This window comes from Ranitomeya imitator, chromosome 2 (genome assembly GCF_032444005.1).
Source record: "Ranitomeya imitator isolate aRanImi1 chromosome 2, aRanImi1.pri, whole genome shotgun sequence".
In the NCBI taxonomy this organism is placed as follows: Eukaryota; Metazoa; Chordata; class Amphibia; order Anura; family Dendrobatidae; genus Ranitomeya; species Ranitomeya imitator.
Genome location: NC_091283.1, coordinates 290,062,546 through 290,089,041, shown reverse-complemented (window position 1 = coordinate 290,089,041; position 26,496 = coordinate 290,062,546). Strand labels below are relative to the sequence as shown.

General features: G+C 45.1%; 2 protein-coding genes across 3 annotated transcripts in view; both read left to right on the top strand.

The window, feature by feature from the left end:
- LOC138663240 (zinc finger protein 271-like) overlaps positions 1-18,109 on the top strand; it is a 34,584-nt gene extending 16,475 nt beyond the window's left edge. Inside the window, exon 7 of one of the 2 annotated variants that reach the window (XM_069749405.1) lies at positions 16,425-18,109. In XM_069749405.1, coding sequence (XP_069605506.1) covers positions 16,425-18,109 — 1,685 coding nt within the window. Of the gene's footprint in view, positions 1-16,421 lie in introns of both variants that reach the window. The other variant, XM_069749404.1, reaches the window with a different exon arrangement.
- A 91-nt stretch (positions 18,110-18,200) lies between these two features.
- On the top strand, positions 18,201-18,905 carry LOC138663245 (gastrula zinc finger protein XlCGF7.1-like). Its single transcript, XM_069749414.1, has one exon. It carries the CDS (start codon positions 18,201-18,203, stop codon positions 18,903-18,905), a length of 705 nt encoding a protein of 234 aa, XP_069605515.1.
- Positions 18,906-26,496: the final 7,591 nt, after the last annotated feature.

Genomic DNA, 26,496 nt, shown 5'->3' with positions numbered 1-26,496 from the left:
CAGTAGCTCAGATCCAACACTGGAACATTGACAAGGAGCAAGGAAGACAGACTCAGGTGGAGCTAAATAGCAAGGCAGCCAACGAGCTCACCAAAACACCTGAGGGAGGAAGCCCAGAGACTGCAATACCACTTGTGACCACAGAAGTGAATTCAGCCACAGAATTCACAACACTCGACGCTGGTTTTAAAAAGGTTACATGGGTAAACGGTCTGCATTGTTGTGCTCAGTGGAGGACAGTTGGAAGGAGGGACCGCAGAAAGACTTTGTAGGCGTTAAATTACAAAATAGGCTCTATGCAGCTTCAATTATGTGGCAACCTGGAGAACACCTTGGAGCGGCAGACACCGTCTCTACGACCCAGACCCAATTTGTAGGCCTAATGTAGTGTTGTTTCAACAACTACTTAAGACGAGCATGAAGATTGAAGCAATGGAGAGGAAACCTGGAGAACACCTTGGAGTGGAAGACACCGTCTCTACAAACCCAGACCCAACTTGTAGGCCTAATGCAGTGTTGTTTTCAACAACTACTAAACGAGAGCCAGAAGATCGAAGCAATGGAGAGGAAACCTGGGGAACACCTTGGAGTGGAAGACACCGTCTCTACAACCCCAGACCCAACTTGTAGGCCTAATGCAGTGTTGCTTTCAACAACTATTAAATGAGAGCCAGAAGATTGAAGCTATGGAGAGGAAACCTGGGGAACACCTTGGAGCGGAAAACACCGTTAGTAGGCCCTAGCGAAGTTGTAGCCCCAATGCAGTTGTCAAATTCCTATAGGCTGAAAACCAGACTATTGACGCTCAGCTTTTTTAAAAGGAGGACAGCTGTATTGAGTGGCGCAGACAGACACAGGTAGTAGGCCTTAAACAAAAAATTTGTCTCAATGCAGTTTAAAAAAGGTTCCAGGGGTACACGGGCAGCAGTGGTCTGGTCAGTGGAGGAGTATTGGAAGGAGGGACAACAGACAGGCTTAGTAGGCCTAAAATAACAAAATTAGGCTGTAGGCACTGTAAAATTGGTTCCAGGGGTACTTGGGCAGCAGTGGTCTGGTCAGTGGAGGAGTATTGGAAGGAGAGACAACAGACAGGCTTAGTAGGCCTAACATAACAAAATTAGGCTGTAGGCACTGTAAAATTGGTTCCAGGGGTAAACGAGCAGCGGTGGTCTGGTCAGTGGAGAAGGAGGGACCGCAGACAGGCGTAGTAGGCCTAACATAACAAAATTCGGCTGTAGGCACTTTAAAATTGGTTCCAGGGGTACATGGGCAGCAGTGGTCTGGTCAGTGGAGGAGTATTGGAAGGAGGGACCGCAGACAGGCGTAGTAGGCCTAACATAACAAAAGTGGGCTGTAGGCACTTTAAAATTGGTTCCAGGGGTACACCAGCAGCAGTGGTCTGGTCAGTGGAGGAGTATTGGTAGGAGGGACCGCAGACAGGCGTAGTAGGCCTAACATAACAAAATTCGGCTGTAGGCACTTTAAAATTGGTTCCAGGGGTACATGGGCAGCAGTGGTCTGGTCAGTGGAGGACTAGTAGAAGGAGGGACCGCAGACAGGCGTAGCAGGCCTAACATAACAAAATTCGGCTGTAGGTACTTTAAAATTGGTTCCAGTGGTACACGGGCAGCAGTGGTCTGGTCAGTGGAAGAGTATTGGAAGGAGGGACCGCAGACAGGCGTAGTAGGCCTAACATAACAAAAGTGGGCTGTAGGCACTTTAAAATTGGTTCCAGGGGTACACTGGCAGCAGTGGTCTGGTCAGTGGAGGAGTATTGGAAGGAGGGACCGCAGACAGGCGTAGTAGGCCTAACATAACAAAATTCGGCTGTAGGCACTTTAAAATTGGTTCCAGGGGTACATGGGCAGCAGTGGTCTGGTCAGTGGAGGACTAGTGGAAGGAGGGACAGCAGACAGGCGTAGTAGGCCTAACATAACAAAAGTGGGCTGCCTAACATAACAAAAGTGGGCTGTAGACACTTGAATTCTGTTGCAGGGGTACACAGGCTGCATTGGTGTTGTCAGCGGAGGCCGATTGTAATGAGTGTCTGCCAGTTAGTACTCCCAAAAAACAAATAGATGTTAATGTCTCGCATTACAACAAAACCAAAACACAAAATGGTGGAATACTTAGGTACAGGGGTGGGCTCCTCTGCTGAGTTTCAGACCTAGTAATTTGGCGCAAAGTATTTACTGGTGTAAATATAGGACACTGCCCCTGACTATGTTAAGTACCATCATACATGTCAACACAATGGTATTGTCAGTGCCAGGCATTGAAGGATGTCAGCGCATAGACTAAACATTGGTGGAACTGTGAGAGATAATTGTGCAAGTGGTAGAGCAATGTTTGAGCTTGGGGGGGGAACTCTCTTGTGGCCGGTGGTACAGGCCCAGGGCCCCTCATGTTACAACGGTGTGTCTGACGTTGGGTGCGCACCACCACCGCCAGAGACACTTTATTGTACTATGAGGGACCCAGTGGCAGTGCCGTCGATCGAAAGCGGGCACACCCACCTCTTCAGACAAACGGCACTCTCACGGGTGCTTGCGCCAAGTGGCGAGACCACGGCCTCGTGTGGGGAGTTTGGCCATTTAGGGAGGTGTAAACATGTCGTATGCTGGACAAACAGCTGCTGCAAATTACGAGATTGGAAAAGTCAGTCAGAGTAGTCCACAAGCAAGACCTTTTCATAGGAAAGCTAGGTGTCAGCTGGGCAAGGTGGGGCAAAAGAATTCGAAATCCAGTTGTGGTTCATTTTAATGAAGGTTAGATCATCAACATTTTGGGTAGCCAGACGAGTCCTTTTTTCGGTTAATATTGAACCTGCAGCACTGATTACTCTTTCTGATAGGACACTAGCTGCCGGTCAAGCAAGCTCCTGCAATGCATATTCTGCCCATTCTGGCCAGGTGTCTAATTTGGATGCCCAGTAATCAAATGGGAATGACAGTTGAGGGAGAACATTGATAAGGGATGAAAAATAGTTAGTAACCATACTGGACAAATGTTGTCTCCTGTCACTTTGAATTGATGCTGCAGTACCTGTCCTGTCTGCGGTCATAGCAAAATCACTCCACAACCTGGTCAGAAAACCCCTCTGTCCAACGCCACTTCTGATTTGTGCACCTCTAACACCTCTGGCCTGCTGACCCCTGCTGCTCGTGTGATAACGATCACCGGTGCTGTGTGCTGGGAATGCCTGAATCAAACGGTCAACAAGAGTTGATTGTTTGGTTGCTAATATTTGTTCCAGGTTCTCATGTGGCATAATATTTTGCAATTTGCCTTTATAGCGAGGATCAAGGAGGCAGGCGGTTGGCCATCATTTTACAAATGCGTCTGTCCCTTTTGAGGATACGTAAGGCATAATCCGCCATGTGGGCCAAAGTTCCAGTTCTCAAATCTGCGGTTGTGCTGGGTTGAGGTGCAGTTTCAGGGACTTCTAAGTCACTTGTCTCCCTAAAAAAACCTGACCCCGGCCTTGCAACGCCACCAGTTGCTATTGGCCCCGGAGAAGCTTACTCATTACAAAAATAATCATCCCCATCATCCTCCTCGTCCTCCTCTTCCTGTTCGCCCGCTACCTCGTCCTGTACACTGCCCTGACCAGACAATGGCTGACTGTCATCAAGGCTTTCCTCTTCCTCTGCTGCAAACGCCTGCTCCTTTATGTGCGTCAAACTTTGCATCAGCAGACGCATTAGGGAGATGCTCATGCTTATTATGGCGTTGTCTGCACTAACCAGCCGTGTGCATTCCTCAAAACACTGAAGGACTTGACACATGTCTTGTATCTTCGACCACTGCACACCTGACAACTCCATGTCTGCCATCCTACTGCCTGCCCGTGTATGTGTATCCTCCCACAAATACATAACAGCACGCCTCTGTTCGCACAGTCTCTGAAGCATGTGCAGTGTGGAGTTCCACCTTGTTGCAACGTCGATGATTAGGCGATGCTGGGGAAGGTTCAAAGACCGCTGATAGGTCTGCATACGGCTGGAGTGTACGGGCGAACGGCGGATATGCGAGCAAAGTCCACGCACTTTGAGGAGCAGGTCGGATAACCCCGGATAACTTTTCAGGAAGCACTGCACCACCAGGTTTAAGGTGTGAACCAGGCAAGGAATGTGTTTCAGTTGGGAAAGGGAGATGGCAGCCATGAAATTCCTTCCGTTATCACTCACTACCTTGCCTGCCTCAAGATCTACAGTGCCCAGCCACGACTGCGTTTCTTTCTGCAAGAACTCGGACAGAACTTCCGCGTTGTGTCTGTTGTCGCCCAAACACTTCATAGCCAATACAGCCTGCTGACGCTTGCCAGTAGCTGCCCCATAATGGGACACCTGGTGTGCAACAGTGGCAGCTGCGGATGGAGTGGTTGTGCGACTGCGGTCTGTGGACGAGCTCTCGCTTCTGCAGGAGGACGAGGAGGAGGGGGTGCGAATGGCTACAGCCAACTGTTTCCTAGACCGTGGGCTAGGCAGAACTGTCCCAAAATTGCTGTCCCCTGTGGACCCTGCATCCACCACATTCACCCAGTGTGCCGTGATGGACACGTAACGTCCCTGGCCATGCCTACTGGTCCATGCATCTGTTGTCAGGTGCACCTTTGTACTCACAGATTGCCTGAGTGCATGGACGTTGCGCTCTTGAACATGCTGGTGGAGGGCTGGTATGGCTTTTCTCGAAAAGAAGTGTCGACTGGGTAGCTCGTAGCGTGGTACAGCGTAGTCCATCAGGGCTTTGAAAGCTTCGCTTTCAACTAACCGGTAGGGCATCATCTCTAACGAGATTAGTCTAGCTATGTGGGCGTTCAAACCCTGTGTACGCGGATGCAAGGCTAAGTACTTCCTTTTTCTAACGAGAGTCTCATGTAGGGTGAGCTGGACTGGAGAGCTGGAGATCGTGGAACTAGCGGGGGTGCCGGTGGACATGGCAGACTGAGAGACGGTTGGAGACGGTATTGTTGCCGCCGGTGCCCTAGATGCAGTGTTTCCTACTACGAAACTGGTGATTCCCTGACCCTGACTGCTTTGGCCTGGCAACAAAACCTGCACAGATACTGCAGGTGGTGCGGAAAATGGTGGTCTTACAGTGACGGAAGGGATGTAGCGTTGCTGACTAGCTTCATTGGCCGAGGGTGCTACAACCTTAAGGGACGTTTGGTAGTTAGTCCAGGCTTGCAAATGCATGGTGGTTAAATGTCTATGCATGCAACTTGTATTTAGACTTTTCAGATTCTGACCTCTGCTTAAGGTAGTTGAACATTTTTGACAGATGACTTTGCGCTGATCAATTGGATGTTGTTTAAAAAAAGTGCCAGACTGCAGTCTTTCTAGCATCGGATCCCTTTTCAGGCATTGCAGACTGAGCTTTAACCGGATGGCCACGCTGTGCTCCAACAGGTTTTGGCTTTGCCACACGTTTTGGGCCAGATACGGGCCCGGCACATGGAACCTGTTGCGATGTTGATGCCTGCTGCGGCCCCTCCTCCTCCGCTTCAGAACTACTGCCGCCTGCACCCTGTTTCTCCAATGGCTGCCAATCGGGGTCAACAACTGGGTCATCTATAACCTCCTCTTCTATCTCGTGTGCAACTTCATCTGTGTCACCGTGTAAGTTGGTGGTATAGCGTTCGTGACGGGGCACCATAGTCTCATCAGGGTCTGATTCTGGATCAGTACCCTGCGAGGGCAATGTTGTGGTCTGAGTCAAAGGAACAGCATAGTAATTTGGCTGTGGCTGTGCATCAGTGCACTCCATGTCCGATTCAACTTGTAATGGGCATGGCCTGTTAACTATTTCACTTTCTAAGCCAGGGACGGTATGTGTAAAGAGCACAATGGAGTAACCCGTTGTGTCGCCTGCCGCATCCTTCTCTGTTGTTGTTTTTGCTGAAGAGGACAAGGAAGCGACTTGTCCCTGACCGTGAACATCCACTAACGACGCGCTGCTTTTACATTTACCAGTTTCAGAAGAGGAGGCAAACGAGCTAGAGGCTGAGTCAGCAAGGTAAGCCAAAACTTGCTCTTGCTGCTCCGGCTTTAAAAGCAGTTTTCCTACTCCCAGAAAAGGGAGTGTTCGAGGCCTTGTGTAGCCAGACGACGAACCTGGCTCCACAGCTCGAGACTTAGGTGCTATATTGTTTTTCCCACGACCACCTGATGCTCCACCACCACTACCATCATTACCAGCTGTCAATGAACGCCCACGGCCACGACCTCTTCCACCAGACTTCCTCATTGTTTTAAAAATGTAACCAAAGTAACGTATTTGTTACTGTAAAACAACTTACAAGGTGAACTCAAACTTCTATAGGATTTAGATATCCCTTTATAGGTGGGTGACACCGCAAGGAAAATCAGGCACAATGTTACACACCCGGTTTTCTGTGGCACCAAATGAGAGAGATGCCACACACGCAGGACTGTCACTCAAGCACAAAGGCCAATATTAATCTCCCACTGTTTTTTTTTTAAGGGAGAATTTAAATACCAAAAACAGGCACTAGGCTTTCTGTGGCCCACAATTTGAGAGAGATGGCACACACAGGACTGGCACACAAGCACAAAGGCCAATATTAATCTCCCACTGTTTTTTTTTAAGGGAGAATTTAAAAACCAAAAACAGGCACTAGGCTTTCTGTGGCTCACTATTTGAGAGAGAGATGGCACACACGACTGGCACAGAAGCACAAAGGCCAATATTAATCTCCCACTGTTTTTTTTTGGTCAGGGAGAATTTATAAACCAAATAAAAAAAAAAACACTAGACTTTCTGTGGCCCACTATTTGAGAGAGATGTCACACACAGGACTGGCACACAAGCACAAAGGCCAATATTAATCTCCCACTGTTTTTTTTAAGGGAGAATTTAAAAACCAAAAACAGGCACTAGGCTTTCTGTGGCCCACTATTTGAGAGAGATGGCACACACGACTGGCACGGAAGCACAAAGGCCAATATTAATCTCCCACTGTTTTTTTTTGGTCAGGGAGAATTTATAAACCAAATTAAAAAAAAACACTAGGCTTTCTGTGGCCCACTATTTGAGAGAGATGTCACACACAGGACTGGCACACAAGCACAAAGGCCAATATTAATCTCCCACTGTTTTTTTTTAAGGGAGAATTTAAAAACCAAAAACAGGCACTAGGCTTTCTGTGGCCCACTATTTGAGAGAGATGGCACACACGACTGGCACGGAAGCACAAAGGCCAATATTAATCTCCCACTGTTTTTTTTTGGTCAGGGAGAATTTATAAACCAAATTAAAAAAAAAAACACTAGGCTTTCTGTGGCCCACTATTTGAGAGAGATATCACACACAGGACTGGCACACAAGCACAAAGGCCAATATTAATCTCCCACTGTTTTTTTTTTTAGGGAGAATTTAAAAACCAAAAACAGGCACTAGGCTTTCTGTGGCTCACTATTTGAGAGAGATGGCACACACGACTGGCACAGAAGCACAAAGGCCAATATTAATCTCCCACTGTTTTTTTTTTGGTCAGGGAGAATTTATAAACCAAATAAAAAAAACAAAAACACTAGGCTTTCGTGGCCCACTATTTGAGAGAGATGTCACACACAGGACTGGCACACAAGCACAAAGGCCAATATTAATCTCCCACTGTGTTTTTTTTGTCAGGGAGAATTTATAAACCAAATAAAAAAATAAAAAAAGGCTTTCTGTGGCCCACTATTTGAGAGAGATGTCACACACAGGACTGGCACACAAGCACAAAGGCCAATATTAATCTCCCACTGTTTTTTTTTAAGGGAGAATTTAAAAACCAAAAATAAGCACTAGGCTTTCTGTGGTCCACTATTTGAGAGAGATGGCACACACACGACTGGCACTCTAGCAGAAATGCCAATCTTAATCTCCCACTGCTTTTTTTGGTTAGGGAGAATTGCCAAGAAATCAGGGCCAGTATTACACACTAGGCTTTCTGTGCCCCAAAATTGGAGAGAGATGGCACACACAGGACTGGCACTCTAGCAGAAATGCCAATCTCAATCTCCCACTCCTTTTTTTGGTTAGGGAGAATTGCTGTTATGACCTGGTGGTTAGGAGCACCCGGAATGACCTGATAGTTAAACCTCATACAGGACGAGCTCTGGGATGTTGGAGCTCTGCTGACCGCAAGCCCTAATCCTATCACACACACTAGAAATAGCCGTGGAGCGCTCCTGACCAGACCTAGGCGCCTCGTCACAGCCTAAGAACTATCTAGCCCTCAAGATAGAAAATAAAGCCTTAAAGCCTACCTTGCCTCAGAGAAATTCCCCAAAGGTAAAGGAAGCCCCCCACATATATTGACTGTGAGTAAAGATGAAAGTCACAAACGCAGAAATGAAACAGGTTTCAGCAAAGGGAGGCCAGACTTACTAAATAGACAGAGGATAGGAAAGGTAACTTTGCGATCAGCACAAAAACCTACAAAAGACCACGCAGAGTGTGCAAAAAAGACCTCCGCACCGACTCACGGTTCGGAGGGGCCACTCTGCATCCCAGAGCTTCCAGCTAGCAAGACAAAATCATGAAAACCAGCTGGACAAGAAAACAGTGAACAAATAATGACTATCAGGAACTTAGCTTCTGCAGGAGAAGGCAGGTCACCAGAGAGATCCAGGAGCGAACTGAACCAATGCAAAAACATTGACAGCTGGCATGGAGTAACGATCTGAGAGGAGATAAATAGAGCAGTCAACCAAAGGATAAACCACGTCACCTGTGTAAGGAACCTCAGAAGCAGCAGCTTCACTAACAGCCACCAGAGGGAGCCCATAGACAGAACTCGCCGAAGTACCATTCACGACCACAGGAGGGAGTTCAACAACAGAATTCACAACAAATTGCCAAGAAATCAGGGCCAGTATTACACACTAAGCTTTCAGTGCCCCAAAATTGGAGAGAGATGGCACACACAGGAATGGCACTCTAGCAGAAATGCCAATCTTAATCTCCCACTACTTTTTTTTTTAGGGAGAATTAAAAAAAAAAAAAAAAAAAGGGACTGTCCTACAATTACTATCTCCCTGCAGTAATCTCAGCCAGGTATGGCAGGCAGCAATAAGGAGTGGACTGCTGCACAAATTAAATAAAAAGTGTGGACAAACAAACAAGATAGCTGTGCAGAAAGGAAGGAACTACAGGATTTGTGCTTTGAAAAAAGCAGTTGGTTTGCACAGTGGTGTACACACAGCAATGCAGCTATCAGGGAGCCTTCTAGGGCAGCCCAATGAGCTACAGCGCTGAGAAAAAAAAAATGTAGCTTCCACTGTCCCTGCAAACAAAAGGTGGTGTTGGACAGTGGAAATCGCTACAGCACAGGCGGTTTGGGGGTTAATGGACCCTGCCTAACACTATCCCTGCTCTGACGAAGCGGCAGCAACCTCTCCCTATGCTAAGATCGGCAGAAGTAAGATGGCGGTATGCGGGAACGCCTCTTTATAGCCCCTGTGACGCCGCAGACAGCAAGCCAATCACTGCAATGCCCTTCTCTAAGATGGTGGGGACCAGGACCTATGTCCTCACGCTGCCCACACTCTGCATCCACCTTCATTGGCTGAGAAATGGCGCTTTTCACGTCATTGAAACGCGACTTTGGCGCGAAAGTCGCGTACCGCATGGCCGACCCCACACAGGGATCGGGTCGGGTTTCGTGAAACCCGACTGTACCAAAAGTCGGCGACTTTTGAAAATGAACGATCCGTTTCGCTCAACCCTAGTAGTCAGTACACGGGAGCCGTGTGGCCTGCTTAGTAAAGGCCAGGAAGGTTATACATAGAGTAGCATCGTTATTTGTTAATTGCTTAAACTTGCTTGAGAGACATATTCTGAGTCTGTAATAGTTGTAGCATCGTGCTATTTTACAGGAAAGATAACACATGCACATTGTCTTTTGCCATTGTAAACCCCTGTTTGCATCTTCCTCATTCCCTTCCTTGCCTTCTAATAAATCAACCCTTTGTTGTTTGCACCTCATCTTGTGTACCGTAGTCTTCTTGCACAGTGGTGGTCCCCCGGCCATCGCTTCAAGTGGCGCTGCGAGCAGGGTACTGTCACCAAGATGGAGGCAGCAGACAGCAATGGCGGGAATGCTAATGTTAATGGACATGCTGTGGGCATTGGTGAAACCCCTGCAAGGACACTCCCTATGGGCACCATATTTAGTGTGCTACCAGAGTTTGACGGCAAGAATATGCCACTGTCCGACTGGGTGTCCCGGCTGCAAAGCACCCTGAAGATTTATAACATCAGCCCAGACCTTGAAGTGGACATTGCGTTAACTGCCCTAGAGGGAGAAGCCCATAGAAACGTCTGTCTACAACCAGAACTCACCCGCAGTACCCTGAAGGAGCTAGTGAAGTTCCTGGAAGAGAGCTACAGCGAGACTGCTAGCGCCGGACACCTTCGCGCCAAATTTTTCTCTAGTTCTCCCTGGGGAGAACCAATGAGGAATGGGGACACGTTCAGGATGAAGACAAAGGGCTGAGACAGATGAAATGGTGGGTAACTCAAAAGCGGAAGCCTGGCAAACAAGAGAGAGATGATCTGGACTCTGAAATGAGGAGTGTGTTACATCAGTGGGATAGACTGGAGGTGCGAGAGTCAGTGCTATATCGTAAGAGGCAACATCCAAATGATATGGAAGTAAGGTGGCAAGTGGTCATCCCAGGAAGAATGGCTCAAGAAGTAGCTAAAGAAGCCAATGAATTCGGAGCGCACTTCAGCCCCACAAAGACCTACCAATGGTTACAGCGGTATGTGTATTGCCCCCGGTTGGAGCTTGTGGTGGAAGAGGTTTGCCGGCAATGTCGAGTATGTGACCTCATTAAGACTACTGAACAGAGGGCACCCATACAAACCATACAAACTAAGGAACCGCTAGAAGTCTTGATGATCGACTATCTCCTCGTGGGACACACGGCCCGGGGGCTGCAATACTGTTTGGTGATGACCGATCATTTCTCCAAGTTCGCAGTAGTCACTCCAACTAGAGACCAGACTGTGGAATCGGCGGCGCTAGCCATCTGTCAAGACTTCATCCTGGTGTATGGGTGCCCAAAGCGCATCCACTCTGACCAAGGCGCATGTTTTCAAGGCAAGGTGATGGAAGAATTGTATCGCATGTATGGCATCGAGCGGTCCCGGACCACCCCTTACCACCCTCAAGGCAACGGAGCTTGTGAACGCTTCAACAGAACCTTACTTCAAATGCTGAGAACGTTGGAGGAGGATAAGAAGGCGTGTTGGCCAGACTATCTGCCAGAATTGGTCTGGACCTACAACAATCGGGTCCACTCCACCACAGGTTATACTCCCTAAATACTGTTGTTTGGAAGAGCTGGACGAGAGATCATCAAGCTGAATTTGGAACAGCCAAAGGAGCTGATGGAGCGAACTGTCACCTCATGGGTGAAAGAGCATCGGCAACGATTGCAAACGATACGGCGGTTGGCGGGTCAGCAACTGCAAGAAAAAAAACATACGGGCCACAAACCGACTCAAGAGTTACCACTCTAACCTGGAGACTGAGTATTAGTCAGAGAGAAACGCCCTAAGGGAAAACTAAGTTAGAGATGGGAAGTACAGCCGTACAAGGTTATCGAGCGAGTGTATGCTAACGGCCCTGTCTGCATGGTACAGATTGAAGATGGGGCATCCGCCTCTAGAGTACTTCACAGAAATATGCTGTGGCCTTGCCGGTCTGAGGTCTGTTCTACGCCATTGTCACCTGAAGGCGCCACTCCACTTCCTGAATCTGTCATGCCTGATGGTGAAATCGATGATGAGTGGTGGATCGTCCCTGACACAGTAGGGGGTCCTCAGCCGCACAGAGACGGTAATCCCTTGAATGTACCAGTACCGCAATGCGAGGACGAGACCAGACAAGAGCTCACAATGTCTCCTGCAACAAGTGTTCCTCTGGAAGATAGTCAAGCCTTGCCTGACAGCCAAGAGCTTCGGAGATCCCAGAGGTCTAATGCAGGGGTTCCACCAGTCCGATATGTAGAACAGTGTGCTCTGTCTGTTTGTACATCTTTGTTGCCTCCTCTATAGGTGTTGCTCCACATTGCACGTTCCTTCATTATGCTTCAACCTTGATTCTGTGATGGTCGAGGACAACCATCATTAAGAAGGGAGGCATGTAAGAGGGTAGTGCTGTTATGGACAATAACACGCTGCCACTTTAAGAGACAGCACCCCCTTGTCTGGTGCGATAGAATGTCCTACTTCCCCCTGCGATAGACGGTGAAGATAAACTGCCCTAGGATGAGGGGAGGAGTTGAGCCTGAACTGTGTGTGTGAGCTGAAGCTGCTAGAGACTGAGAACTGTGTGCTATTTGCTACAAGAAAGGTCCCACAGCTTGGGACGAAGTTTACTTGTGAAATTTGCAAGACTTTTCCGGGTACAGCAAAGGTGGCTGTTCTGTGCTAGTTTGTGAAGCCACGAAGATACTGAGAAAGGGACTTAGTTTCCAGGAGCATCCCTAGGATCCAGAAGCAAGGAGAAGACCACGTTTCACAGAGCTGACAGAAAGCCGTGCGCACCATCATTTTGGACTTCTGGGGGCCCCCTTGGGACTGGACCTGAGTCCCCAACATCAACGTGGGTCTGTTCTTGTTTGGTGCACCTGTTAGGGCCTAGTGTAGGCTTCAGTAGTCAGTACAGCCGTGTGGCCTGCTTAGTAAAGGCCAGGAAGGTTATACATAGAGTAGCATCGTTATTTGTTAATTGTTTAAACTTGCTTGTGAGACATATTCTGAGTCTGTAATAGTTGTAGCACCGTGCTATTTTACAGGAAAGATAACACATGCACATTGTCTTTTGCCATTGAAAACCCCTGTTTGCATATTCCTCATTCCCTTCCTTCCTTGCCTTCTAATAAATCAACCCTTTGTTGTTTGCACCTCATCTTGTATACCGTAGTCTTCCTGCACAGTGGTGGTCCCCCGGCCATCGCTTCAGTTTCATGGATTCACTCCATGACATAAATTCCATTATGTTTTCGATCTTAAAGGGACTCTGTCACCTAAATTCGGAGGGAACAATCTTCAGCCATAGAGGCGGGGTTTTCGGGTGTTTGATTCACCCTTTCCTTACCCGCTGGCTACATGCTGGCTGCAATATTGGATTGAAGTTCATTCTCTGTCCTCCGTAGTACATGCCTGCACAAGGAAATCTTGCCTTGCGCAGGCGTGTACTAAGGAGGACAGAGAATGAACTTCAATCCAATATTGCAGCCAGCATGTAGCCAGCGGGTAAGGAAAGGGTGAATCAAACACCCGAAAACCCCGCCTCTATGGCTGAAAATTGTTCCCTCCAAATTCAGGTGACAGAGTCCCTTTAAGGAATTCAGGTTACTGCACAAACTCTCCTGAAATGGGGAGCAATATTATTTTCTCTAATCTTCTGGTCAGGACTCATAGTAGCTCCAATGGTCCACCATAAATGAGTGCAACTTCGGTTTACTGTTGGAATTCTCCCCTCGTACATATGTTGTTGTTGGGGATGTGACTTTTTTTTATTCTGTCTATTTTTTTTACCTGTTCATTCTGTATGATAGTTTGATTGTGGTGGGATTGATCTGCCTGACTTATGTGAATCTGTATCTCCCTGATAGTCTTAAAAAAGCTCTCCGTCACTTCTTCCAAATGACTAAGATCTAAATTTAAAGTGAGCCTGTTAGTCGGGCTGTGCACAGGAACCTACAGACAGTGTCTGGTCAGCGCCGTTATACTGATTACATAGATACCATGTGATGAAATCCATCTTGTGGTTGTTGTTTAACCTTTTTTTGTAGTTTTCAGTTAATGAGATTCTCGTGCTCCATGGCGGGGCTGTGGTCTGAGCAGTGGGTGGTGCTGTGGGCGGGACTGCAGGTGGTGCTGTGGGCGGGGTTTTATGTGGTACTCTGCTCACATATTCATATGTTTTGACTTATGACTGGTCACTGATCCTTCAGTGATATGCCCTCTATTTTACGTAATGCATATAATAGTGTTGATATTATTGTTGATAATGCCTATAATATTGTGGCTATTGTGAAGCTTAGAAAAAAAACTACATTCAGCAAAATTACACTGGCAGTGCTTGCCCAGTAGCATCTATCTCTTACTTATAGATGCTACTGCGCAGGCACCGCCATCGCCGGTGCATTTTGCTGGATGTAATTTTTTTCTAAGCCTCACAATAGCCACAATATTATAGGCATTATCAACAATAATATCAATGCTATTATAGGCATTATGTAAAAATGAGGGGACAGGTCACTGAGGGATCAGTGATCTGTCATAAGCCAATACAGATGCATACGTAATCAGAGTACCACATAAAGTCCCCCAAACAGGCCGCCCACAGCCCCACCTCGAAGCATGAGAATCTCATTAACTGAAAACAACAAACGGGCCATGGTCAAAACAGGAAACAAATACACAAGCCGCAAGCTGAGCACAGAGAATTGAACCAAAGGAGAACAACGGCAATATGCTTTGAGCTTTAGTAGGGTGTGGTACTTTCCAATTGGCTGAAGTAGGGAGCAGGTTACTCCAGCTGGACAGCAGGAACAGATCCCAGATGAGATTGGACACACCATATGCAGAAGCCCTAATATAACTAAATGACAGGAAACCAGAATAGTTTAACCCCTTAACGACCGCCGATACGCCTTTTAACGGCGGCAGTTAAGGGTACTTAAACCACAGCGCCGTTAATTAACGGGGCTGTGGAAAAAGTGAATGGCACCCCCCCAGAGTCGGATTTTCTCTGGGGTCTTGGTTGCCGGGGGTAGCCGAGATCCCCGAGAACATGATTCGGGGTTTTTTTTTACCGACCCACGAGTTGCGATCGCCGGTAATTAACCGTTTACCGGCGATCGCAAAAAAAAAAAAAAAGCGATTTCTCTTTTAATTTCTCTGTCCTCCGATGTGATCGCACATCAGAGGACAGAGAAATGGGGTCCCCGATAGCCCCCAGATACTCAACTGTCTCCCCCAGTGCTCCTTGTGGCTCCCAATGGGCGGCGCCATCTTTTTCCGGCAAAAAAATGGCGGGCGCATGCGCAGTGCGCCCACCGGCCGGCACCCGGAGGATCTTTGCGGTCTCAGCTGCCGGGGGTAGCCGAGACCCCAAAGAACATGATCGGGGTCGGTTTTTCCCAACCCCTGTTTTGTGATCGCCAGTAATTAACTGTTTACCGGCGGTCGCAAAAAAAAAAAAAAAAAAAAAAGCAATCTGTCATTCTCTGTCCTCTGACTTGACTTGAAAATGACTTCAAATGTGATGTGGGCCTTAAAAAAAAAATGGTGTTGTATAAATGAGAAATTGCTGGTGAACTTTTAACCCTTACAACTCCCTACCCCCAAAAAAATGTTGTTTCCAAAATTGTGCTGATGTAACGTAGACATGTGGGAAATGTTATTTATTAACTATTTTTCGTGACATATCTCTGATTTAAGGGCATACAAATACAAAGTTTGAAAATTGCAAAATTTTAATTTTTTTTGCGATATTTGCATTTTTTTCATAAATAATCGCAAGTAATATCGAATAAATGTTACTACTAACATGAAGTACATTATGTCACGAAAAAACATTCTCAGAATCAGCAGGATCTGTTAAAGCGTTCCAGAGTTATAACCTCATAAAGTGACAGTGGGTCAGAATTGTAAAAATTGACTCGGTCATTAAGTACCAAATTGGCTCTGTCGCTAAGGGGTTAAATCCCCATAAAGTGATTCCATTTTATAAATTGATTCACTGATAATCTATTGGAGGAGTGAATATTTTGACTCCACAAACATTTTCCGGAAATTAACTCGCAGTGAATGTTGGAGAGTGAAATTTACACATTTGCCATTTTATTACCCAACAAATAGTGTCCAAATTGTGCTCCAGGAAAAACACACTGTAAATTAAGTGGACTCGTCTCACTATAATATTGCTAAATACAGGGATCCTAAATGTTGTTTGAGCACACTGCAAGACTCATAAGTGAGAGCGGATTTTGTTGGATTGGTTTATAGAAAGCTTGTTGCTTTTCAACAGCCTTTGAGCCACTAATAGTGTGGGAACCTCTGTTTTTCCATTGACAGATGATACCTGGGTGGGGACTTGTTTTTTTGTGAGATGAGAATTGGTATTATTTTTGCCTACATAACATAACATTGATTGGTTTCTTTTTATTTGATGTTTGGGAGGCAGAATGAACAAACAGTTGAACACCACGCACTACTGGTTCATCCAACAAGGTTTTCTATTAGACTGTGAAATGTCATTGTCTTGGTAAATAATTAAAGGTTTTTTTACATAAACTGTCCATAAAATTGGCAAACTAAGCAGAAATGTTCAAAAATATGAAACTCTAGTATATTTTGTTAAAAATATATTTTTTATATCTTAGTAGATGACTATACCAGGAGATCAGAGGGACATCTACCATCTTCAATTTTTAAATATGATGATCTTGAGATCTTACAAGATACAACTGAAGTGACTGCTGTTACTCCAGATATACCATCATCCCTTCACAACGAAGATCTGACAACTGATCCTATGAAACAGGTCCCATCTTCTGATTCATTACCGAATAATAAGGATAATCAAAGTCACAAAAGAGGCATTAAAAAACAAACTGCTCCTAAAGCAAAAAAGTCATTTTCATGTTCAAAATGTGGGAAATATTTTCAATGGAAATCAGTTTTTGTTAACCACCAGAGAACTCACACAGGGGAGAAGCCTTTTTCCTGTTCACAATGTGGGAGACGTTTTACCCAGAAATGTAATCTTGTAATGCATCTAAGAACTCACACAGGGGAGAAGCCCTTTTCCTGTTCAGAATGTGGGAAATGTTTCAACCAGAAATCAGAACTTGTTACACACCAGAGAAATCACACAGGGGAGAAGCCTTTTTACTGTTCAGAATGTAGGAAAAGTTTCAAACAAAAATCATGTTTGGTTAAGCACCAGAGAACTCACACAGGGGAGAAGCCTTTTTCATGTTCAGAATGTGGGAAATGTTTTATCCAGAAATATAATCTTGTTAAGCATCTAAGAACTCACACAGGGGAGAAGCCCTTTTCCTGTTCGGAATGTGGGAAATGTGTCAACCAGAAATCAGAACTTGTTACACACCAGAGAATTCACACAGGGGAGAAGCCTTTTTACTGTTCAGAATGTGGGAAAAGTTTCAATCAGAAACCAGATTTGGTTAAGCACCAGAGAACTCACACAGGGGAGAAACCTTTTTCATGTTCAGAATGTGGGAAATGTTTCAGTCAGAAATCAGATTTGGTTAATCACCAGAGAACTCATACAGGGGAAAAGCCTTTTTCCTGTTCAGAATGTGGGAAAAGCTTCCATCAGAAGTCAGATTTGGTTTACCACCAGAGAACTCACACAGGGGAGAAGCCTTTTTCCTGTTCAGAATGTGAGAAAAGTTTCCATCAGAAATCAGATTTGGTAAAGCACCAGAGAACTCACACAGGGCAGAAGCCTTTTTCCTGTTCAGAATGTGGGAAAAGTTTCCATCAGAAATCAGATTTGGTTAAGCACCAGAGAATTCACACAGGGGAGAAGCCTTTTTCCTGTTCAGAATGTGGGAAAAGTTTCCATCAGAAATCCGATTTGGTTAGGCACCAGAGAATTCACACAGGGGAGAAGCCTTTTTCATGTTCAGAGTGTGGGAAAGGTTTTACCCATAAATATAATCTTGTTGAGCATCTAAGAACTCACACAGGGGAGAAGCCTTTCTCCTGTTCATTGTGTGCGAAATTTTTTAACCAGAAATCAGATCTTGTTGAACACAAGAGAGTTCACACAGGGGAGAAGCCTTTTTACTGTTCAGAATGTGGGAAAAGTTTCAATCAGAAATCAGATTTGGTTAAGCACCAGAGAATTCACACAGGGGAGAAGCCTTTTTCATGTTCAGAATGTGGGAAACGTTTTACCCATAAATATAATCTTGTTAAGCATCAAAGAACTCACACAGGGGAGAAGCCTTTCTCTTGTTCAGAATGTGGGAAATGTTTCAACCAGAAATCAGAGCTTGTTAGACACCAGAGAGTTCACACAGGGGAGAAGACTCTTTAGGGTATGTGCACATGTTGCAGTTTTTGCTGCGGATCCACAGTGGTTTTGACGCTGCGGATCCGCAGCAGTTTTCCATGTGGTGTATAGTACAATGTTAACCTATGGAAAACAAAAACCTCTGTGCACATGCTGCGGAAAAAAACACGCAGAAATGCTGCGGTTTATTTTCCGCAGCATGTCAATTCTTTGTGCGGAATCTGCAGCGGTTTGGCACCTGCTCCATATTAAAAATCCGCAGATGTCTAAAACCGCAGTGGAAACCACACAAAAAAATGCGATAAATCCGCAGTACTTTTTGCACTGCGGATTTAATCAAATCCGCTGCGGAAAATTCCACAATGGAATCCGCAGCGTGTGCACATGGCCTTACTGTTCAGAATGTGGGAAAAGTTTCAATCAGAAATCAGATTTGGTTAAGCACCAGAGAACTCACACAAGGGAGAAGCCTTTTTCCTATTCAGAATGTGGGAAATGTTTTAACCAGAAATCAGATTTGGTTAAGCATCAGAGAATTCACACAGGGGAGAAGCCTTTTTGCTGTTCAGAATGTGGGAAATGTTTTAACCGGAAAGAGTATCTTATTAGACATCAGAGCATTCACACAGGGGAGAAACGTTTTTCCTGTTCTGAATGTGGGAAATGTTTTACCCAAAAATCAGATTTGGTTAAGCACAAGATAATTCACACAGGGGAGAAGCCTTTTTCTTGTTCAGAATGTGGGAAATGTTTTAACCAGAAATCAGATTTGGTTAAGCACCAGAGAATTCACACAGGGGAGAAGCCTTTTTTCTGTTAAGAATGTGGGAAATGTTTTAACCGGAAAGCGCATGTTAATAGACATCAAAGCAGTCATACAGGGGAGAAGCCTATTTAATTTTCTTAATGTGGGAAATATTTTACTTGGAAATCAACTGTTAATAAACATCAGAGACGTCACATAGGGGAGAAGCCTTTTTTATGATCAGAATGTTGGAATACTTTTAATCAAAATTGGATCTTCTTAACCCCTTTACCCCCAAGGGTGGTTTGCACGTTAATGACCAGGCCAATTTTTACAATTCTGACCACTGTCCCTTTATGAGGTTATAACTCCGAAACGCTTCAACGGATCCTGGTGATTCTGACATTGTTTTCTCGTGACATATTGTACTTCATGATAGTGGTAAAATTTCTTTGATAGTACCTGCGTTTATTTGTGAAAAAAACGGAAATTTGGCAAAAATTTTGAAAATTTCGCAATTTTCAAACTTTTAATTTTTATGCAATTAAATCACAGAGATATGTCACACAAAATACTTAATAAGTAACATTTCCCACATGTCTCCTTTACATCAGCATAATTTTGGAACCAATTTTTTTTTTTGTTAGGGAGTTATAAGGGTTAAAAGTTGACCAGCAATTTCTCATTTTTACAACACCATTTTTTTTAGGGACCACGTCTCATTTGAAGTCATTTTGAGGGGTCTATATGATAGAAAATGCCCAAGTGTGACACCATTCTAAAAACTGCACCCCTCAAGGTGCTCAAAACCACATTCAAGAAGTTTATTAACCCTTCAGGTGTTTAATAGGAATTTTTGGAATGTTTAAATAAAAATGAACATTTAACTTTTTTACACAAAAAATTTTCTTCAGCTCCAATTTGTTTTATTTTACCAAGGGTAACAGGAGAAATTGGACCCAAAAAGTTGTTGTCCAATTTGTCCTGAGTACGCTGATACCCCATATGTGGCAGTAAACCACTGTTTGGGCGCATGGGAGAGCTCGGAAGGGAAGGAGCGCTATTTGACTTTTCAATGCAAATTTGACAGGAATTGAGATGGGACGCCATGTTGCGTTTGGAGAGCCACTGATGTGCCTAAACATTGAAACCCCCCACAAGTGACACCATTTTGGAAAGTAGACCCCCTAAGGAACTTATCTGGATGTGTGGTGAGCACTTTGACCCACCAAGTGCTTCACAGAAGTTTATAATGCAGAACCGTAAAAATAAAAAATCATATTTTTTCACAAAAATTATATTTTTGCCCCCAATTTTTTATTTTTCCAAGGGTAAGAGAAGAAATTGGACCACAAAAGTTGTTGTCCAATTTGTCCTGAGTACGCTGATACCCCATATGTGGCAGTAAACCACTGTTTGGGCGCATGGGAGAGCTCGGAAGGGAAGGAGCGCAGTTTGACTTTTCAATGCAAAATTGACAGAAATTGAGATGGGACGCCATGTTGCGTTTGGAGAGCCACTGATGTGCCTAAACATTGAAACCCCCCACAAGTGACACCATTTTGGAAAGTAGACCCCCTAAGGAACTTATCTAGAGGTGTGGTGAGCACTTTGACCCACCAAGTGCTTCACAGAAGTTTATAATGCAGAACCGTAAAAATAAAAAATCATATTTTTTCACAAAAATTATATTTTTGCCCCCAATTTTTTATTTTTCCAAGGGTAAGAGAAGAAATTGGACCACAAAAGTTGTTGTCCAATTTGTCCCGAGTACGCTGATACCCCATATGTGGCAGTAAACCACTGTTTGGGCGCATGGGAGAGCTCGGAAGGGAAGGAGCGCCGTTTGACTTTTCAATGCAAAATTGACAGGAATTGAGATGGGACGCCATGTTGCGTTTGGAGAGCCACTGATGTGCCTAAACATTGAAACCCCCCACAAGTGACACCATTTTGGAAAGTAGACCCCCTAAGGAACTTATCTGGATGTGTGGTGAGCACTTTGACCCACCAAGGGCTTCACAGAAGTTTATAATGCAGAGCCATAAAAATAAAACAAAATTTTTTTCCCACAAAAATTATTTTTTAGCCCCCAGTTTTGTATTTTCCCTAGGGTAACAGGAGAAATTGGACCCCAAAAGTTGTTGTCCAATTTGTCCTGAGTACGCTGATACCCCATATGTGGGGGGGAACTACCGTTTGGGCGCATGGGAGGGTTCGGAAGGGAAGGAGCGCCATTTGGAATGCAGACTTAGATGGAATGGTCTGCAGGCGTCACATTGCGTTTGCAGAGCCCCTAATGTACCTAAACAGTAGAAACCCCCCACAAGTGACACCATTTTGGAAAGTAGACCCCCTAAGGAACTCATCTTGATGTGTTGTGAGAGCTTTGAACCCCCAAGTATTTCACTACAGTTTATAACGCAGAGCCATGCAAATAAAAAATATTTTTTTTTCCACAAAAATTATATTTTAGCCCCCAGTTTTGTATTTTTCCAAGGTTAGCAGGAGAAATTGGACCCTAAATGTTGTTGTCCAATTTGTCCTGAGTACGCTGATACCCGATATGTGGGGGGGAACCACCGTTTGGGCGCATGGGAGGGCTCGGAAGGGAAGGAGCATCATTTGGAATGCAGACTTAGATGGATTGGTCTGCAGGCGTCACATTGCGTTTGCAGAGCCCCTAATGTACCTAAACAGTAGAAACCCCCCACAAGTGACCCCATATTGGAAACTAGACCCCTCAATGAACTTATCTAGATGTGTTGTGAGAACTTTGAACCCCCAAGTGTTTCACTACAGTTTATAACGCAGAGCCGTGAAAATAAAAAATCTTTTTGTTTTCCCACAAAAATTATTTTTTAGCCCCCAGTTTTGTATTTTCCCAAGGGTAACAGGAGAAATTGGTCCACAAAAGTTGTTGTCCAATTTGTCCTGAGTACGCTGATACCCCATATGTTGGGGTAAACCCCTGTTTGGGCACACAGGAGAGCTCGGAAGGGAAGGAGCACTGTTTTACTTTTTCAACGCAGAATTGGCTGGAATTGAGATCGGACGCCATGTCGTGTTTGGAGAGCCCCTGATGTGCCGAAACAGTGGAAACCCCCCAATTATAACTGAAACCCTAATCTAAACACACCCCTAACCCTAATTCCAACGGTAACCCTAACCACACCTCTAACCCTGACACACCCCTAACCCTAATCCCAACCCTATTCCCAACTGTAAATGTAATCTAAACCCTAACCCTAACTTTAGCCCCAACCCTAACTGTAGCCCCAACCCTAACCCTAACCCTAGCCCTAACCCTAGCCCTAACCCTAACCCTAGCCCTAACCCTAGCCCTAACCCTAGCCCTAACCCTAGCCCTAACCCTAGCCCTAACCCTAGCCCTAACCCTAACCCTAGCCCTAACCCTAGCCCTAACCCTAACCCTAGCCCTAGCCCTAACCCTAGCCCTAACCCTAGCCCTAACCCTAATCCTAGCCCTAACCCTAGCCCTAATGGGAAAATGGAAATAAATACATTTTTTTTTATTTTTCCCTAACTAAGGGGGTGATGAAGGGGGGTTTGATTTACTTTTATAGCGAGTTTTTTAGCGGATTTTTATGATTGGCAGCCGTCACACACTGAAAGACCCCTTTTATTGCAAAAAATATTTTTTGCAATACCACATTTTGAGAGCTATAATTTTTCCATATTTTGGTCCACAGAGTCATGTGAGGTCTTGTTTTTTGCGGGACGAGTTGACGTTTTTATTGAAAACATTTTTGGGCACGTGACATTTTTTTATCGCTTTTTATTCCGATTTTTGTGAGGAAGAATGACCAAAAGCCAGCTATTCATGAATTTCTATTGGGGGAGGCGTTTATACCGTTCCGCGTTTGGTAAAATTGATAAATCAGTTTTATTCTTCGGGTCAGTACGATTACAGCGATACCTCATTTATATCATTTTTTTATGGTTTGGTGCTTTTATACGATAAAAACTATTTTACAGAAAAAATAATTATTTTTGCATCGCTTTATTCTCAGGACTATAACTTTTTTATTTTTTTGCTGATGATGCTGTATGGCGGCTCTTGTTTTGCGGGACAATATGACGCTTTCAGCGGTACCATGGTTATTTATATCTGTCCTTTTGATCGCGTGTTATTCCACTTTTTGTTCGGCGGTATGATAATAAAGCGTTGTTTTTTGCCTCGTTTTTTTTTTTTTTTCTTACGGTGTTTACTGAAGGGGTTAACTAGTGGGACAGTTTTATAGGTCGGGTCGTTACAGACGCGGCGATACTAAATATGTGTACTTTTATTGGTTTTTTTTTTTTATTTAGATGAAGAAATGTATTTATGGGAATAATATATATATTTTTTTTTCATTATTTTGGAATATTTTTTTTTATTTTTTTTACACATTTGGAAAATTTTTTTTTTACTTTTTTACTTTGTCCCAGGGGGGGACATCACAGATCAGTGATCTGACAGTTTGCACAGCACTCTGTCAGATCACTGATCTGACATGCAGCGCTGCAGCCTTCACAGTGCCTGCTCTGAGCAGGCTCTGTGAAGCCACCTCCCTCCCTGCAGGACCCGGATCCGCGGCCATCTTGGATCCGGGGCTCGAGCAGGGAGGGAGGTGAGGAGACCCTCGCAGCAACGCGATCACATCGCGTTGCTGCGGGGGGCTCAGGGAAGCCCGCAGGGAGCCCCCTCCCTGCGCGGTGCTTCCCTGCACCGCCGGCACATCGCGATCATCTTTGATCGCGGTGTGCCAGGGGTTAATGTGCCGGGGGCGGTCCGTGACCGCTCCTGGCACATAGTGCCGGATGTCAGCTGCGATAAGCAGCTGACACCCGGCCGCGATCGGCCGCGCTCCCCCCGTGAGCGCGGCCGATCGGCTATGACGTACTATCCCGTCCAGGGTCAGATAAGCCCAGGGCACCTCGATGGGATAGTACGTCTAAGGTCACAGAGGGGTTAAAGGGGTTGTCTCTTGTCATTCCTCATGTTTGCTGACAAAAGAATAAAACTAAAGTTTATTAATTCCAAATGTAAAACTATACCGATAATTCATCCCTTGAAGGTTAGTCAGTAGGTGACTAATAGAAAAAACATGTACCTCACAGTTCAGTATATAGGGTGAGGTGACATATACACACTCACTCTCCAAGCCTCTCATTTCTACGTGTTTCATCATCCTCACCAAAGGTGACTCATCAGGAGACCTTATTTAATATTGACTTATATTCATAGTAACATAGTAAGGCCGAAAAAAGACATTTGTCCATCCAGTTCAGCCTATATTCCATCATAATAAATCCCCAGATCTACGTCCTTCTACAGAACCTAATAATTGTATGATACAATATTGTTCTGCTCCAGGAAGACATCCAGGCCTCTCTTGAACCCCTCGACTGAGTTCGCCATCACCACCTCCTCAGGCAAGCAATTCCAGATTCTCACCGCCCTAACAGTAAAGAATCCTCTTCTATGTTGGAAAAACCTTCTCTCCTCCAGACGCAAAGAATGCCCCCTTGTGCCCATCACCTTCCTTGGTATAAACAGATCCTCAGCGAGATATTTGTATTGTCCCCTTATATACTTATACATGCTTATTAGATCGCCCCTCAGTCGTCTTTTTTCTAGACTAAATAATCCTAATTTCGCTAATCTATCTGGGTATTGTAGTTCTCCCATCCCCTTTATTAATTTTGTTGCCCTCCTTTGTACTCTCTCTAGTTCCAGTATATCCTTCCTGAGCACCGGTGCCCAAAACTGGACACAGTACTCCATGTGCGGTCTAACTAGGGATTTGTACAGAGGCAGTATAATGCTCTCATTATGTGTATCCAGACCTCTCTTAATGCACACCATGATCCTGTTTGCCTTGGCAGCTGCTGCCTGGCACTGGCTGCTCCAGGTAAGTTTATCATTAACTAGGATCACCAAGTCCTTCTCCCTGTCAGATTTACCTAGTGGTTTCCCGTTCAGTGTGTAATGGTGATATTGATTCCTTCTTCTCATGTGTATAACCTTACATTTATCATTGTTAAACCTCATCTGCCACCTTTCAGCCCAAGTTTCCAACTTATCCAGATCCATCTGTAGCAGAATACTATCTTCTCTTGCATTAACTGCTTTACATAGTTTTGTATCATCTGCAAATATCGATATTTTACTGTGTAAACTGTTATGTTTGCTAATGACAGGTGTTATGAAGGGAATCCAGAAACACAGTGTGCTTAGCGATCAGAGCGCACACAGTGATCTGACAAATACCCAAAAATACAAGAACGAGCTCTGAGACGTGGAAACTCTGTAGACTGCACACCTGATCCTATCCTAAACACAACTAAAAGCGGCTGTGGATTGCGCCTAACAACTACCTAGGCAACTCGGCACAGCCTAAGAAACTAGCTAGCCTGAAGATAGAAAAATAGGCCTGACTTGCCCCAGAGAAATTCCCCAAAGGAAAAGGCAGCCCCCCACATATAATGACTGTGAGTAAGATGAAAAGACAAAACGTAGGGATGAAATAGATTCAGCAAAGTGGGGCCCGATATTCTAGGACAGAGCGAGGACAGTAAAGCGAACTTTGCAGTCTACAAAAAACCCTAAAGCAAAACCACGCAAAGGGGGCAAAAAAAACCCACCGTGCCGAACTAACGGCACGGCGGTACACCCTTTGCATCTCAGAGCTTCCAGCAAAACAAAAGACAAGCTGGACAGAAAAAAAGCAACAAAAAAAAGCAAAAAGCACTTAGCTATACAGAGCAGCAGGTCACAGGAACAATCAGGAGAAGCTCAGACCCAACACTGAAACATTGACAAGGAGCAAGGATAGCAGTATCAGGCGGAGTTAAGTAATGAAGCAGTTAACGAGCTCACCAGAACACCTGAGGGAGGAAGCTCAGAAGCTGCAGTACCACTTGTGACCACAGGAGTGAATTCAGCCACAGAATTCACAACAGTACCCCCCCCTTGAGGAGGGGTCACCGAACCCTCACCAGAGCCCCCAGGCCGACCAGGATGAGCCGCATGAAAGGCACGAACAAGATCGGAAGCATGAACATCAGAGGCAAAAACCCAGGAATTATCTTCCTGAGCATAACCCTTCCATTTAACCAGATACTGGAGTTTCTGTCTAGAAACACGAGAATCCAAAATCTTCTCCACAATATACTCCAATTCCCCCTCCACCAAAACCGGGGCAGGAGGCTCAACAGATGGAACCATAGGTGCCACGTATCTCCGCAACAACGACCTATGGAATACATTATGTATGGAAAAGGAGTCTGGGAGGGTCAAACGAAAAGACACAGGATTAAGAACCTCAGAAATCCTATACGGACCAATAAAACGAGGTTTAAATTTAGGAGAGGAAACCTTCATAGGAATATGACGAGAAGATAACCAAACCAGATCCCCAACACGAAGTCGGGGACCCACACGGCGTCTGCGATTAGCGAAAAGTTGAGCTTTCTCCTGGGACAAGATCAAATTGTCCACTACCTGAGTCCAGATCTGCTGCAACCTATCCACCACAGAATCCACACCAGGACAGTCCGAAGACTCAACCTGTCCTGAAGAGAAACGAGGATGGAACCCAGAATTGCAAAAAAATGGAGAAACCAAGGTAGCCGAGCTTGCCCGATTATTAAGGGCGAA

What these genes read in the sequence shown, in the direction of transcription:
- LOC138663245 (XM_069749414.1), top strand. Translation starts at nt 18,201, where the DNA reads ATGTTAACCTATGGAAAACAAAAACCTCTGTGCACATGCTGCGGAAAA.